Source organism: Osmia bicornis, chromosome 10, assembly GCF_907164935.1.
Source record: "Osmia bicornis bicornis chromosome 10, iOsmBic2.1, whole genome shotgun sequence".
NCBI classification, from domain to species: Eukaryota; Metazoa; Arthropoda; class Insecta; order Hymenoptera; family Megachilidae; genus Osmia; species Osmia bicornis.
In genome coordinates, this window is record NC_060225.1 from 7,574,814 (window position 1) to 7,592,110 (window position 17,297).

Consider the following 17,297-nt stretch of genomic DNA (forward strand, 5'->3'; position numbering starts at 1 on the left):
ACTAATAACTTTTACTTAACTTCCTATACGTCCAACGAAAACCGAATTGTCCATCGTCCCCGTAAACGTTGCTCTTCTTCTCCCGTTCTCTTCTTCAATATTTATCACGAGTCATCGATGAAAGTGGAACGATTAGATTTAATTAAAAATGAATTTCAGAATTTTTCACGAAAGAGAGTTACTTTCAAAAACGGTATAATTCCTAATTGATTTATACTACGTTCAGAGGCAATTATCGAAGAATCCGATGAAAACAATTGCATCGTTTTACTCTCTAATCCCAGGCGGATAAATTTACGCTAATTGATCGCTTAGAAAAATTCCAACGAGCAAACGAATTTTTCCCGAATGCCCGAGCCAAGGTACGGCTACTTCTATTCCGTCTGCCGGAATAATAGCTTTTCCAAGCGTAATCGGGCAGAAAGATTGCTTGCTTAAAAGGCGAATAGAGTCGTCATCTTCGTAAAAAGCTTATTCACACGGAGCAATGACGTTGTTTCTTCCATGTACGGTCCTAACAGTAATTCCTCTTTTTCACTCGAACCCGACGCGTTCCTTCTTTTTCCCAAGCAAACAGCGACATTTCTATCGTCATATGAGAACCTTTTCACCGGGAAACGCACAAATTATTCTCCGTCAACGATGACGAAGATCAGGAATTGGAATGTTCAGCAATTAGCTTGGCGAAAGGAATCCCTTCCCTTTTTTTTTAATTTTCTAATAGTCGAAATCAAGGAGGCTAGCGATCAGTTGCTACGCCTTTGCATTTTAAATAGCTTGTTTTATGCGAGCCGAAATGAATTGAAAAAAAATCAGCAGAGCCCTTTCTTAATGGAGTCGTAACTTTTGGGACGATGAACCGACAAACTGCACCATCCACTGCCCTTAAATACCCTCGACATCCTCGCCGAGGAACGCTATCTTTTCAACTGAATTTATTCAACATCTGTTTGCTCATCATTTTAATTTAAAATTAATTTTGTGTATTATCAATTAAGACGATTAATAAACAAAAATTGATGAGAAATGTATTAAAGATTGTGCGATAATTTAATCTCCTTTTGAATATTATTAATAAGAATCAATGTATAATTAAAAATGAAATGATTTACGATAAAAGGCATCGAAGAGGGGGAATCTACTGATCGTAGAGGAGAATACGGCTTGGAATCGGTTTGCATAATCCCGCGGCTACTAACGCCACGCCGCGGTAGAAGGCAGAACCGTTTTGACGTTGTCGAGCGAAGCTTCGATGGTACAAGCATGCCTTTCTCGTCTGTTCTTTCATTCTTTCTTTCTTTCTATCTCTTTCACTCTTTCTTGAAACCTGAACCACGTGGAGTACACTGAAGCGACGCGAGTCCACGTTTTTAGCCCGGCCTCGAGCTGATCATCGAACACGTGCTTTTGACGTTTCTATACTTTCCCTGATCAATCCTTTCATTTCTCGTTGATGAACGTGATATCCCTTCTCTTTTATAATTACCGGCATTACAATCATTATTTAACAATGATTGCACTCTTTTGAGGCTTTGATAATGATCTTTGGAAATGATTAATTTGGAAAATTATTAATTAAAATTAATGAATTTTAATTATTATACACAATCATTGCCCGACTCTACTCCGCCTAACCCAATTATTACCCAATCCTAAAAATGACTAAATATTGTATTATAAATTGTGCTTGAATAATACTTCCAAGGAAACTTAAATGAAATGTTACGAATCAGCGTCATTCGCGATCAAGCATAAATCAAAGTAACCAGTGTGAATGGTGTAGGAAGAGATGAAAACGGTAAAATAAAGGTGGAACGCGAAGAAAGTTAAGAGAATCTTCAGTATCTTCGTTTAACAAGGAGTGCATGCTCGCTTATCAACGGATATCGGATCTGCGAAATCTCGTATTCTTATCTGTAATCTTAACAACTTCCCGTGGAGTAGAAGCTCGCGAGCCAGGTAGCTCGGTCGGTTTTACCTGGACAACGAGATGGTAACTTCGGTGGCATCGTGTTCCTATATACATGTAGATAAAGCCACGAGATGCCACGGCTAAGATTACGCCCGAGGGAGCACGTTGACACTTAACAGGACCCAATTAAAGCCATTACACGATTAATTATCTAATTAATTAATACCTGAACTGAACGGCGTACGATCGCCGAATTAAACTTCCTCCTCTACTCTGCAACGGCGGGGTTTAAATAGACCGTGTCAAAATCTTTGCGTACGTCGCGTCGGTGATAAATATCCACGACGATCGAGGATAATTAACGCGGGACTGGTGTTTAATTGAGTTACGTGTTTCGAGAATACACCCGTCGTAAGGACGCGTGTAACCCGTTAGAAGAATCATTTATCTTCCTTCGATTCGATGATTCTTAAGCGTAATAATAATAATTTACTCCTTGTCAATAAATTATTCCATCTCGTCTAATTTAATTTATCTGCGGTGCCTTTTTTTTTTCTTCTCGCTCGCAGACGTCTCATCAATCGTGCTCGTTACCATATCTATTCCATAACTCGTTTGCATCTTTCAGCCCCATAAAACCACGCGTCGTCTAGTTAATTACTCGACAAACGTTTCTCGTACGGCTGGCAATCCGCAATTACACCGCGATACGAGGAACACAGATAGAAAGAGAAGAGTGTACGCCGTGCAAACATGTGCCTCTGATGTTTATTCATGCTCCTCTTTTGCTCTCTACCCTCCGACCATTGTAAGAGGTCCCTCTCGAGATCCCACGATGTATCACGCGTGTAACTTATACCTCGACCACGGTGTCGACAGCTTTTCATTCGCGGCCGTGAGACAGGGATCGCGAGGGTGTCCATTCTACACCCTATTGTTTCCACAAGGTTGAAATTATTAAATTTATCCGTGAATCGCGCGGATCGTCTAAATAATTACGACGAATTTCAATTGAATGAATCTTCCTCACGCGATTCTCTATCAGAGAGAAATCTTTGTTCAACGCGAGTGCTATATTGTCACCGAATTTAATAATAATTTGATGACATAAAAGTATCGCAAAATGGCACTTGTGATACATTAATTTGAAGCTTAAAATTTAAGGAAAATAATCATATAAGAGTTTCATGAATATTTTAATCACAAGATGATTTATTCTTTCTTAGAATAAATAATGGATCAACTACTGTTAGCAATCGTTCGTTCCAATCATTTTTTATTAAAAATATCGAAGGAATCTTTATGTGATCATCTTCGTTGAACTTTAGACTTCAAATTGATCCGCTGCAAGTGGCATTTTGTAATACTTTTATGTTATCGATAATCTCTCAAAGAACTTGCTATTCCTTAATGTCTCTCCAAGTTTCTTACATTTAATCAACACTGTCTAGGATCGTAGAAGGGTTTAAAAAATTCTTTCTACGGCCCTGTATGGTTCACGCATCTGTCCGACTGTCAACGACCCCGGTAGACCGACAACGACGACTTTGCTGCCATTCTTCTCGCGTTTCCGTCCATCAATCCTAGACTCGGCGTCGACGCCGGAATGCACGCAGAATATCGCCTCTCCTCATCTCACCCACGACCGTTGCCGCGCTCTACAATGTGCGTTTCTTTTTCGTAATAACGAACCCGCCAAGTTCGCGACTAACCCAGGCCCGCAGCGGTACGTGTTTCTTTCTCATTCGATCCAATTAAAAGTTTGCACGAGACTGGCGTACGCGACGGCCAGATAAGGGAAACACGCCTGCGAACTCTTTCTGACGCGATATTTATTACCTTTCCTACGATATTTAGTGGCTTTGCCTCAGGTATTAACCCTTCAATAAAGGAGCTTGGGTCAATTGTGACCCAAACCTACAGAATTCAACTTCAAGTGAAATGAACCTATCATTTTTAAACGAAAGTTTCGTGTACTCGAACAACGGTTTTAAATTAAATTTCGGGCTCTCTTCATGGTCCGCCAACCGAGGGTTAACACGGTGAATCCAGTGGGAACCATTAATAAACAAAATTTCTTGTTTAATTTGCAGTTGGAATAAAGTAGCAAAGAGAAAGGTTAAATTGAAAAATGATACCTTATATGGCATTCACCGCATAAACTGAAAGTTTAATTCCCGTTCCGTACTCGGCGAAAAATCATTCATCGTTCCATGAAAAGAACGATCTAAATGAACGCAACATAAGCAAAGTGTTTAATTACAAGGAAGATTCTTCGCGCGAATGTAAATTCAATAATTTCATTCTGAAAATAGAAACCGTTTTCCACGAACCGGGCCGAGTACGAGGAATAGAAATTTACTTTGCATTTGTTGCACCCAAAGCGCGTTACCTTTGTTTATAACTTATTACCATTCGTGGAAAAGATAATGGGCCGTATCTAATAGCGTGCAAGAATTTCGTTCTAACAGGAATTTAGCCAGCTAGTAGATACGGCAGGTAGTGGTATAAGATCGTTCGTAATCAGACAAGGGGATTCAGATCAAAATTAAATTCCGGTTAAATTTATATAACCTTTCCTAATATATATTTAAATAAAATTTCTCTTCCAGAGATTATTATGGCTGCACAGAACCATTTAAAGTCTTCCTCATTTTACCTGAACTAGAACAAAATTCATTTTACATCGTTACACTTTTAATATTACAATTGAAATTAGTTGTCTGATAGTTGAAATCTTTGTAAGTAGCAGGAAAATGCTTAGGTTCCGCTGTTCAAGGATTAATCGAGCAATTAGAAATAAAAAATTCGAGAGCTCGTTATCCCAACATCGTAAAACCTTAATTAAAAAAATTAATTGATCATATCCACCACAAGCGCCCATCTGATTACATTTTCACTGGATCAGCGAAACTACTCTAACTCTTAGCATCCCTAAATATCAATCAGAATCCTAACCCAACCATGTCGGTTCTCCAGTGGTCCCAACCTCTCCATCCCAAAGAATCCTTCTCTCTTCTCCCCTGGACACCTCATACAGCGAGGATATACCGGGCGCCCAGGGTATTTCGTTGTCGTGTGTTCGCGTGCAAGAGGCAGTAACCCTGAAGGTAAGGCGAAATGCCACCTGGCAGCTTTTTGTCGGGCTGCACGCGAGATGCGATATCGTTTTTGTACCGATGGTCGAAGCGGAGGAGCCACGTTTGCCCCTCTGCCTAACTCTCTTCTCTGGTCTCAGCCCCACTTCCGGTCTGGCTTCGTTTCAGCCAGGTTCGAGGACCAATGGAAGCGATGCACCACGCCTCCCCCACCTACGCGCACCTGTGTCACGCCCACCAATCCGAGCACTTGCTACCTGGTGAACCCGCGATAAAACGACAGAGAGGAGAGGGAAAGCAGAGGTAAGAGAAGAAGAAAGACGTCCTCCAGTCGACGATGCGCACGCTCCGACCTCACCTTCCTCCTCTTTTATACCTTACAACTTTCCTCTTCTATCATGAACATCCTTTCCAACCCTCTCTTACTCTTCTCTTATTCTCTCCCTCCCCTTTCCTCCCTTAGACTCTTGTCCAATATCACTCTTTGAGGCCGGGAGACATCGACGGGCTGCATTTTCGATCGAATATCTATTGGAAATTTTTATTCTTATTTTTCAGTTAGATACACTTTGCAACCCCCTCTTCTTCATGGTCCTCTTCCACACGATTCTTGTGTTTTTGAATAAGGAAGACTTGGACTCTTTTTGATTAGATATTAATTGAATGGGAACTGAAATCCTAATTTTTGGATTGTTCAGAGATATATCAAATGGATTCTAGAAGAGAACTTTTAATGCAGTGAGAAGTTATTCACCGAATGCAAAAAAAATGAAGAAGCCTTGAACTTGAAGAAAGCCTATACGAGGGAGGAGCATGAGTCACAGCATCACGGCCATTTTTGCGCCAGACTTCGCAAAAACACCCTTCAACCCACCAAATTTGGAAAGCAGACCGTGTCCAAGAGCGACCATTTACGGGCCCTGGCCACCAATGGCCGCCTTCAACTTGAAAATCGAGCAACCTGCCAACGTTCGATTCGTGTTTTAACGCCTATCCTCGCGTATCATTTATCATCAAAGGAAACGAATAAAATGTTAGCCTTGAGAAAAGGATCCAAAGGAAGAGATCTAACCGTATATTCCGAGCTCGCAGGATTTACGGGAAGCGAATTTTCACGAGGGAAACGGAATCCTCTTCCGCGTGCCTGTAGCTTCACGGTAATACAATGTTTTTCTTACAATTAGCTAAACGAGCCGCGATCCACCGTTCTCGTCTAAGCAGCCGAGCAACGGCGCTTTTCCAAGCGGAAAAATCAACACGGCCAGTTAATTTCATTCAGATTTATGAGAATTAATGAACTCGCCTCGATCCCTTAATTTCCTTTTGCGGCAACGCGACCCACGCAATCCCACGAGTTTTCCGTGGGATCAACATTTTTCACTTTTTCTTAGAACTTCTCAAAGGCTCGATCAACTAAATTTCTATTGGAATATGTTAAAAAAAAAAACTGAAGAGAGTAATAAGACCGAAAACGGAATAAAGGGTAGGAAAGTTGAAACAAAAAGCGTCGACTAACGTCGAGCTTTCCGCTTCGCGCTACCACGAACGATCGCGCTTACTTTTGCCGAGCGGAAAAGTGGTGAGACAGGACGAAGGGGAAATTGGTTGCACGTTGCACTTTCAGAGACACTTTTTGTCGGTCCGTCCGAGAGAGGAGCCAATGAAGTTCTCTTTCGTTTGCTCTTTATGCTGTTTCTCATCTCACTAAAACGATCCTCAACGAACAATCATCCTTTGATTGGTCATTAACAATCTAATTCATTTGTTACTCGATAACAACGTATCTTTATCGTTTCAATCGCGGAAAATTTTGTAAGATGCCGAAAGCTAAACTAATAATAAACTAGTAATAATAGAAGCGCGGTACTAGGATAATATTTCGTTGAAACAGAACACCTGAGGATTACCATTTGTAAACATAAAGAGATAATCCTTTGTTTACGCGTCAGTGAATCGTAGGAATGCCGAAGAAAGATAAATAAAGCAAGTTATAATTTTCTATGTTTGCAAAGGCAAGCGATGAATCATAGAAAATTCTTATGAAAAAGGAGGAAAAAAGGGAATTTTGCAAAATCCTAGAAAATGGTCGACGGTTATTAGCATAAAAATATGGGAATCGCTGTTTGACCCGAGATCAGAGTAACGATTAGCGATGAGCAGGGGGCAATTAGTCACGGCTTTACAACCCCGCTGTGCACACGTTACACACCGTAATTATTCTCATAATCTGCTGTCATCGTGTTTTCCCAGTAATCGTTCGCGTTAAATTCATCTCCGTGGCGAACGGCCACGAGCCGTGGAAGCGAACGAGCCCGAAAGAAACAGAAACTCCCGCGGTGGGATATATAATATACATAATTAAAAGGAGGGTAACTAGCGTGGCAATTACGTGCTGCAACCGGCCTACGGGAATTCATCTCGTCGCGGTGTTTATTCAATTACGAATTCATGCACCGTGAATACAAACTCCGTCGTTTTCTTTTGCAATACGCTCGATAAATGTTGCTTCCAATGAATAAATTGTAATCGATCGATCGATAAATGAAAAAGTTAGAAAAATGTTCGTAAAACTGAACATGAAAGCGAGGTAAAGATGGAGTAAAAAAATATTTTTTCGAACGATAAAGAAACGTGGAAGGTAAACAAACGATGAACGTGTAATTAAGAGATGACTTGGTGCGAGAGACCGATAGAAAACGAGGATTTAATGAACGCAGCCGTTGAAAGGGAAAAGAAAGTTTGTTTTGCTAAAACGAGCTGCAGGATGCACGAAAGACGAAATGCATTTCATAATCGTTCATTGAAACGTTGCACGGTTTAACCCAGTTTTACTCGATTTCCTAATTTTCGCTGCTACCGCGATTTCGCGAACCGTTTTGTAAAGCTAGTGCATAGATTTATATAAGGAAAACGAGTATGATTACATTATTCCACGTTGAATCTAGAATGTAACGTTATCTTAAAAATTGTGGTAGTAAATTTTCCTAATTTTACAGCGGTCTATTGATTTTATACGATTAACCCATTAAAATGATTTCATTATCAGAAACTGCATAATCGTCGACTAAATGATAAGTGTTGGGTCTAAAAAAATTATCATTAAATTCTTTTTTATGAAAGACGAACGAGGAAAAAAAACAAGAACGTCAAGCACGAGTACAACATTGTTTTTGTAACATCTTCGAGGTTTCCTGCATCAAGTAAAAAACAGACTTTACATCAACCTGCCGCCTTTTTTCTTCAGACACGTTAATTGAAACGTTGTTCGATCACACGTACGATCGAGAAAAAAGCACACATTCACATACGTTCGTAATCGAGAGCTCTTGAAAGGAAAATCGCCAAAGAAAATTGATTCATTCGATCGACCTATGAAAAAGCCTTATTTTCTACTATATTAATACAATCTAGACAGATATGATTCAAAATAAATAAAAAATTATGTAAGAGACAGAGAACTGAGAAAATTTCCACAGGAAAAATCGGAAAAAAGTTCATTAAATCTCCAGAACTGCTAATAACTTTGCCACCACGATTAACATAAAATTATTCATTATTAGCGTAGTAATGAATCAAGTTTTTAATCGCTATATTACACTCGTATGTTGAACACGGTAGGTAATTGATCAGCATCATAAATTTATTAGAACAGAATAACCGAAATAAAAAAGTAATTAAATAAAATTCTCAGCAGCATCGGTTTCATATTGATTTTGCAAGATTTGTAATGGAAAGCTTGAAGCACTCGTCATTTCCCCTCGGATATTCCTGAAGGAAACGTGCGTGTAAACGTTTACGCGGGAAAATTTGAATTGACATTTATTTATTATTCATATTTCCCAATTGAACACTAAGTTTCATAATATTTAACAATAAAAAATGATATAAATAAAATCAAAATTAAAAATTTTAAATTCCTTATTTCCCTATATCACCATTTTCCCCAGAGAAGTCTGATTTGATCTCGAGTGTACAAACTCGAAGTTATAATATGCTGAATAATTACAATTATTCACTCTGTTTAATGTTGTAAACTAGCGATACTGATCATTGATAAACTCTAAAACAATGAACCGTTTAACTAACAAATTTTCTTCAACGTATTTTCTTCACGTAGTTAGAATGAACCAAGAAACTAAAACACCGATACGGTAAATTATTTACGATTGATCAAGTATCTGGTTTACAATCGACACCTCGATCTTGATCGGTGGCTATTGGCCGCAATCTTGACAATGTTGCGTTTAATTATCGTTGTTAACAGTTAACGATCGTGTTAGACCGCCATTAACGCCTTGACTAATTATCATTTTGTGCCGGTAGAAAAATGATTAAGCTTCCTTAACGAACGGAATCTATTCCACGATATCATTCGTCACGCAAACCTCGATGTTTTTGCTATCGAATCGAATCGCTAGCGAACTAGACGCGGTATAATTAAACCTCAACTTCTCTCAGATATTTGATACAATTTTTTTTCTTTACAACTTACGCGTTGTGATACATAATATAACTTCTGATATAAACTAAAAGAGATAAAAAGGAGAGAAAGAAACTAATGAAATATTATTAACTGCCTTAACCATTACTTCTGACTGATACTGAAATCTTTAGTTTTTTGATTTGCAATGAAATAAGTGAACGAACTTTTAAATCTTAAGTATATTATTGTGTAAATCAATCTGTTTATCAAAATTCTTGTTGCTCTGAAAATTGAATGAAAATACTTCGAAAAAATGATCGAATTATGAATGGAGTTTTTCGAATGATTTCCTAATGGCTTAAAAACTAAAACCGTAAATTAACAGCTCGAGTGCCGATTGAAATTCAAGGCTCATAAATCAAAAGAACTAATACGATAGTAGCACGGAAAATAAGTTGAATAAATCTTGCAATTCATTACGATACAATATAATGTAATTAAAGCGAATAAGTGTTCAAGGTGTTAACACCTGTGTCGAAGCTCGCACGGTGTCCAAAGCGTTGATAAAAAGGAAATAATCGCGCTAGATCAGCCGCATATCCCATTCTCCCGTTTCCAATCAATTTCCACGATTCTCAGTACACCGTTACACCGTTGTATCGGCAAAAAAGCGAGAAAAAATACACGGTCCGCTTTCTAGCTGGCCGCGTTTCGAAAACCGTTCCGTCTAGCCTCGTATGCACAACTCCGATCCAAGAGAAAGAGAAAGAGGATCGTTTTTTATCAATAAATCATTTTCACAGGTTGACACGCCGGATTATCTTCTTGTCGATCGAACCAGTTCCGATGTTTTTCCTAAACCAGATCATAAAAAAAAAAAAAAAAAAAATCTATCCAAGCGAATAGACGAAGCGATTAATTAGAAACGAGCCCGCGAATCGAACCAGCTGAGCCGTGAACAATATAATGCTCGCAACTTCTTTTCAACGAGCTTCTTTTGCCAACTTGTTCGAAGAATCGTTCGGCTGAAAATCGAACGAAGGAACTCGCGAGAGCAAGGTGGTTCGATAATTGATAGACCGTTCAGAGACTCTTTTTCTTTCGAGATTCCATTGTTTTGTGGTTTCGTAACGGAGCCCGTCGTTGCACCGTTCTTTATCCGCTGATTGTGAGCTATTTTGTTTGCGGGTAAAAGGTATACCGTTTACGAAAATAATTAATAAAATGCTCCGTGTAAAGTGAAGAAACGAAGGAACATTTTTTATTATTAACCGTTTAAGTTGCGAATTTCATCAATCAACGACGGATTTAAAACGCCTCTTGTTAGTAATATTGTTCGTTGGTGAAGAAATCGAAGCTCGTTTCTCAAGATCTTTTCGAAAATTCCACGGGTCGTTCAACTCCGTTTCTTTGATCCGTGTGTCGCACGCCGGAAAAAACGCATCGGCGACTCGCGTCCACTCTTTTTACCGTTCGCGAATTATCGTGACAGCCGAGACAATAATGGCATTATACGTCTTCGAAGACGAAGATTAATATCGAGATTATCACCACGGCACCGTTCAATCTGATACTCTGAATGTTAATCACCGGACGTTCATCGCGTTCAACCGCCAGTTCCGCGTGTTATTTGCATCATTCCGTGCCAATGAACGATCGCGTTTCTTCTAATTAATGCGCGATACGTATGCGACTGAAATCCTATTCGATGATACACCGATATATTGTTTGACGAAAAAGGAATATTAGCCCTGTTTCGTTAATTTTTCAATTTCCATTCGCAATGGTATCAGTGAAAATGTCGCTGGATTCGAATACAGAAAAATAATAAGCTGCTCAGTCGAGGTACTTCAATAAATTCCACCAGACAAGCTATTTTCAAAGCTCTAAATAATTCAGTTAGATGATTCTAATGATAAGAAATATCCTAGAGGAGGATTCTAACAATAACACAAAAAGTATCCTAGTAATCTTTACAATTTTAAATAATAATTTATTACGCTTCAAGATATTAATATAGGATAAAAATTAAATAATTTATATTCGAAAAGAACCTATTAAATTAAGATTAACTCTATTAATAATAATTTATAATATTAAATTTGTGGTGCAAGTCACAGATGATCTATGCTATCCAATTTTTAATATAATTTTATTTTCACGATTGATCTAGGCTCCGCTATTCCATGGATTAATATAAAAGAATCCAGAAAAAACCACTCAAGAAAATGAAAAATACCGATCGATTATTGCAAAAGACTTTCCCATTTTTCTTTCTTTCCATAAAAATGTACCAAGTTGCCCTTCGTCTATCTACAATTATCTAAGCGCTTTGGTATGAGAATTTTCTACTGAGAATCCAAGTTATGTTTGCGAATAACCAGAAAAATGAAACTCGGATACCACGGTGATTCGCAATATGTATGGCCTCTTAACAAATCGGGATACCTTCTGTTTATGAGCAAAGTGCTCGAACAAGGCAGCGAAAACAGAAATAGGGAACGCGTGTGTTTTCGAATATTGTAAAGGTGAAATAAGGTGAACAAACAAAACGAGCTGTTGGACTACGAGCTAACTTGTTTTTCTAAGGCATAGACGAATCGTACAAAAATAATATTCAGTATATCGAATGATTTTTAGGGAAAATTGCAGATTTTAGAGAACCAAAAGTATCATAATTAATAGAATCTTAATAATTCACATTTCTTTTCTTCAAATTAACGAAGCTATGGTATTTATTATATAAAAAAATGTAATTAATCATAAGTAGATAAACATTGAGTTATCTTTCGTTAAATCTACGTGTAAACCTTTTAATTCCATAATTAAGTAATAACAGGAATTTGCAAAAGCACGGATATACACGGAGCTTCTTCGGGCCGCTAAAAACCCAGGCTCCAAAAGTGTTGCCGGTAAAAACGGATCACACGAGTTAACCCGTGGAACAAGAAAGCCGGAAAAAAGTAGCATTTCATTCAGAGACCTACTATTACGTGATAAGCACCAATTATTTGCAATTTTGCTTTCTTGCCACCGGTTTTCTCGTCTGCGAATAGTCAACCCTTCGAGTATTCAATTGAAAAATTATATAACTAATGGTTCAAGATACCCGATCAAATTGCTGTTCAACCATGATTGTAACTCTAATATTGAAAATTTCAATTATTCTATGCTATAAAATGAAGCTATACTTTTAGAATTATTGCAGAATTGTTTAAATCCGAATGTTAATTTTTAAGGAACCAATTAAACTGTCTTCTGCAAATTTAATTACACACTTCTCGAAAAGAAATTAGACTGCACTGATAATAAACGAAAAATGGACATAAAACTACTGCCATTTGATAAGTCTAAATTGATATTAACTATATTCTTTCAAACTTTCTCTAATTACATATTATCATCTCTTGCTTCTCTTTTTCCAGTAATTTAATTATAATACTTAAAATTTTAAGCTTAGGTCACCGATGTCCATCATGGTAGTCAACATGTTAAATCAATCTTAAATAATAAATTTTCTGACGCCGTGCTCGAAAGATCGACAGAACGGAGCGAAATAAAACAATAAAAAGATGTAAAAAATCATCACTTACCTTACTCTGCACATAGTCGAGGGCCAGCATGCAATCCGAATATCCGCTCTCGGTTTTGATGGTGGTACCGCCTTGTCCTGGGCCGGTGGAGCAGAAACCGGAACCAACGACGCCGACGGGTCCTCCTAGGCCTGCCGCCGCCGCCGCCGCGACGCTGTCCCGGTACCACGGATACATAATCTCACTAGATCACTTCCAAAGTCACTCGTATTGCCGAACACCGTTTATTTCCGTCTAGGTGAATTTTCTCCGCCACCGTAGAACTGTTCCGAGGCGCCACGGTTCCCAATTACGTCACTAGCCCTTCCAATTAACCGGTAGCCAACACGACTTTTCGTCCCTTTTCTAATCAACGTAAACGTCGTCGTACGCGATGAACAACGTCGCGAGAAATATTCACCGAGTCCCTATTAACGACAGTTTACACATCGCACGCATCGCGTCACTTACAGGTAGGACGAGCACTAACCTCCAAAAGAACGTAATCACGGCACATACGTTCGACACGAGGCGGATTATTCGATAGACGATGCTAACACCGAGACGAGGACAAACGAACTAAAGGTAAGAAGCCGAGCTTCATGTAAACAGGCCGTATCCGTTACATAGACACCGTCAAGGGTGAGGAGCAGCGGCGGCTTGTGTTTTCGTTGTCCGTTCCTCGCGGTCTTTCTCTTACTCACGTACGCAGCTACGCGACCTTCGATCGAGTCCCTTTGTCGCGAAAACGTACTTCGATGTTAAAAATTTATTTTCTTACCGCGCTCTCTTGACTAGATTATTACTACTCTCTCTCTGTCTGATCTGTCACTATGTCTATCTTCTAACTACGCACCATCTGACTTTCTCGAGGAAATTAAATTTCGAACGAGCGTTAGGTTATTGCACACGATCGACGCGTCACCGCGATATTGCACTTGTAAGCTACACTTATCTGTCGTAGTTTCGTCTGGTCAGGAGAGTTTGAGGTTATTCAGGGTGTCCCCGTGACCGGCTCCGTCCACGGTTGTTCTTCGTTCGTCACTGTCATCGCACTCTTTTATCGTCACTCGTTTACAGACTTCTTCGTTCCATGATCGCGTTCCAGGAAGAGTCAAGTATTCTACCGGCTTACCGTCGACACGACGATCACTTCCGGAAGGACACGATTCCTCCAACGACGCCGTTGCGTCATGATACGAGCAAATGGAAACGTCTGTCTATTCTCACAGTCTCAGAATGTAAGCTAAGATCCTTGTTATCTCTTCTGTGTATCACTGTCGAGGTGATTCGAACGCCGAAATTCGCGGGGATGATGGTATCGCGACCGCCGCCATCTTAGCGTAAACGTGAAGTGGCGGGAAAACGTGCCATCGGAAAAGCGTCCAATCGTTTTTTCGCCGGCTTCCGGTCGCGATTGATCTCGATCCACCACACTTATCGTTGTTCGAGTACTATGCTGCCTTCCTGGAATACGGAGACCGTCCTTGCTCGTTTTTTTGCGGTTGACGGGTGTGGAAAAAACAGAACCGGCGGGGCCCGGAAATCGTGAACCGTGGACCGCGGACGCGGTTGCAGCACTGACGCGGGAGTCGCGATTCGAACAACCGTTCGGCCGTGCTCGGTCGACTTCGGCTAGCCTCGGCTCTGCCTCTCGCGATACACGGCCACTTGCTCGTTCTGCGTGGGTGATGGTGGGGGTAACGAGTCGGCACGAGTAGGGGAAGGGAGGCGGGCGAGTTTTCTCTCTCTCTTATTAACCCCTTCTCTTTTCTAATGCCTCCCTTCTTGTATCTCTTATTATCAAATATATTATTATTGTTTTTACTGATTATTACAAGGATTTGCGAAATTGTGTATAGAAAAATATTGCTCTACATTGAATGTATTTAAATTGGAAAAAGATTAATATTATCTATAATTTGTTAGGTGATTTGATTATTTATTAAATTTTTTAAATTACTATTTCTTATTTTGAGTGGACAAATTCTGGCTAATATTGTTAAAAACACCCTGGTTATAAAAATAACAGTCAACCACAAACTCAAAGTTTAATTAATTAATTATTCTTCATGCAAAGTAATGAAAACACAAAGTGTAGATTTTTATAGGAAATTAGATAAATGCGTCAGAGAACATTAGAACCAGAAAGCATATTTTTTCAACGAGAGTAACGAAGGGGGGACAGTGTTGAATGGAGAACGCCAGTTCAAACCCTGACCTTCAACAACTTAATTTTACGCTGAGACACCAAGGAATAGGTTGGAAAAGGTCACGAGCATCGCGAGGCATCATGCAAAAAGCCGCCCCTGAAACGGTCCACGAATTCCTGGGGAATTTCTTCGTGGTAAGGGAAAAAACGGTCCCTAGGATAAAAAGTCACCCCAACGAGACGAGGGGTCGGTGAACGCGTACAAAGAAGTATCTCTTGAACCAATCTCCCCTTATTTGTCTCCTGTTTGACATTCATCAAATTATGCACAAGCAGACACCTATCCAAGCAATAACATCCTGGGATCATTCAAGACATTCGCACTTGTGATTTTCAATTCTTTAGAACATCTTTTCGATGGTTCTCCATTGGCAAAAAGATATCTACCAGGAAGCGACATCCTCCACCCCTATGGCGTGGTCCAGAAAAGAGCTATAACCACAAATCTTATCCCCAAGGGTGGAAGCGGACCAAAACGGGGGTTGATGGTCACGGTTCCGAGGTCACTGGACTTAAAATGTTCTACTTTCTTCGACGTTCTAAACTAACGTCTTCTAGGTCAGTTCTGATGTAAAATCAAGGATGTTTGGAGCTCGAAATAAAAAGGAATCTTCAAAGTTTAGCGTATATGAAAAATCGCGAGGATTGAAAGTACCTGTACGAAGGATGCAACAGACGTTACTAATGATTAACGGTTGAATCGCTGCCGCGTTTGCTAATGATTGACAGGAAGGTGGATGAAATGTTGTAACGAGTCTGAAGTGAAATATTTTGCGTGACGTTAATATCACCGGCACGCGGATTACATCATGCCTGGGTAAATTAATCTCGCGAGAAATTGCAACATAATATGCACATGATCCAAACATACCGCAGTCTGCATCGTATCCTCTCCATTTTATTGCTAAATTCAAACCCTTTGAAACCTTGATAAATCGAATTTATTAACACCCGTTCCACTCTAAATCATATAAACCACAATTAATCCTTGAAGCAGAAAAAATTCATATAGAGAAAAATTACCTGAACAAAACCTGCAGAAACGCAATCGAATCGCTCGTTTTCAATGGTTCCCTAGACAAAGCGTTTCAATACGAAACACATCGACCTTGGAGTTGATAAATTAAAGACAGGTGATTGAATTCGTGCAGAGAAACAGAGCATCAGCCCGAAGAAATTCAACGAAATCACCTACTTTCAACATAGGATACATCGACCTTGAGGGTTCTCGTTCACCCTCTGTTTACCCCGGCTTCCTGGTTTCTTTCGTCCCAGAGAATGGACCTAGGAGAAGCTCGCTGGTGTTCGACCCCCGCGGTATGCTCGAAAAACAAGCTATAACCACAAATCTTATCGCCAAGCCGGGGGACGAAGTGGAAGAAAGGCGTTAGAAGGGGGTGGCCCGGGGTTAGGTTCGAAGGGGAGAGTTTGTCCCACCTTCTGAGCTACCTAACAAGTAGCCTGTAAGAAGAGCCGTTTCGCCCGGTGATTCGTGCTCGTAGAGCTGCCGGCGGCGTCGTAGCTGGCCAAAGGAAAAACTGCGACACGGTTTTTCGGCCAACGAGAGAGACTCCCTCGAAGTTCAAGGCCATCCTCGAAGAAAGGAGAGGGGCGGTTTTTTGTTTTCGCTTCTCTGGCTCAGCTACGAGAACGACCGAGAGACCGACAGACCCGGCTGCCACCACGTCTAGCCCCTCTGCCTTACACCAGACAGACCATTTTTTCGACACCTGTTCTTTTTCCCTGTGTATCGTTGACCCCGTACCACGTTTTACGACCATTACCAGCCTGGAAGGTTATTCCGGGATCTTCCGGATGGATCGGGCTCCTTCGAACCCGGAGCTCTTTCGAAGAATCAAAGCAGGAATCTTGAAAGGTTTCCTGGAACTTGGGGTATGAACCTTTCTTCTTTTTATTCATAAAGCTTCTGGTACTCTGGCATAATTTTAGACTATACTCTGGGCAAAAATTGTGGATCACACTTGGGAAATCAATAGGAGAGGGTTGCCTTAATTGGACAAATACTGAAACTTGGAAGGTTCCATCAGCCTGATTGGAAATGGTAAATTTACTTTGAATT

The 17,297-nt window shown here is 40.0% G+C and overlaps 1 protein-coding gene across 2 annotated transcripts in view; it reads right to left on the reverse strand.

Annotated features, from left to right (window-relative positions):
- Nucleotides 1–14,596, reverse strand: part of LOC114879944 (zinc finger protein rotund-like) — a 127,745-nt gene extending 113,149 nt beyond the window's left edge. For both annotated transcript variants that reach the window (XM_046287359.1, XM_029195379.2), the window contains exon 1: nucleotides 13,027–14,596. In XM_046287359.1, the coding sequence (XP_046143315.1) occupies nucleotides 13,027–13,203 (177 nt within the window). In that variant the 5' untranslated portion in view covers nucleotides 13,204–14,596. The remainder of the gene's footprint in view (nucleotides 1–13,026) is intronic.
- Between the last annotated feature and the right edge of the window lie 2,701 nt (nucleotides 14,597–17,297).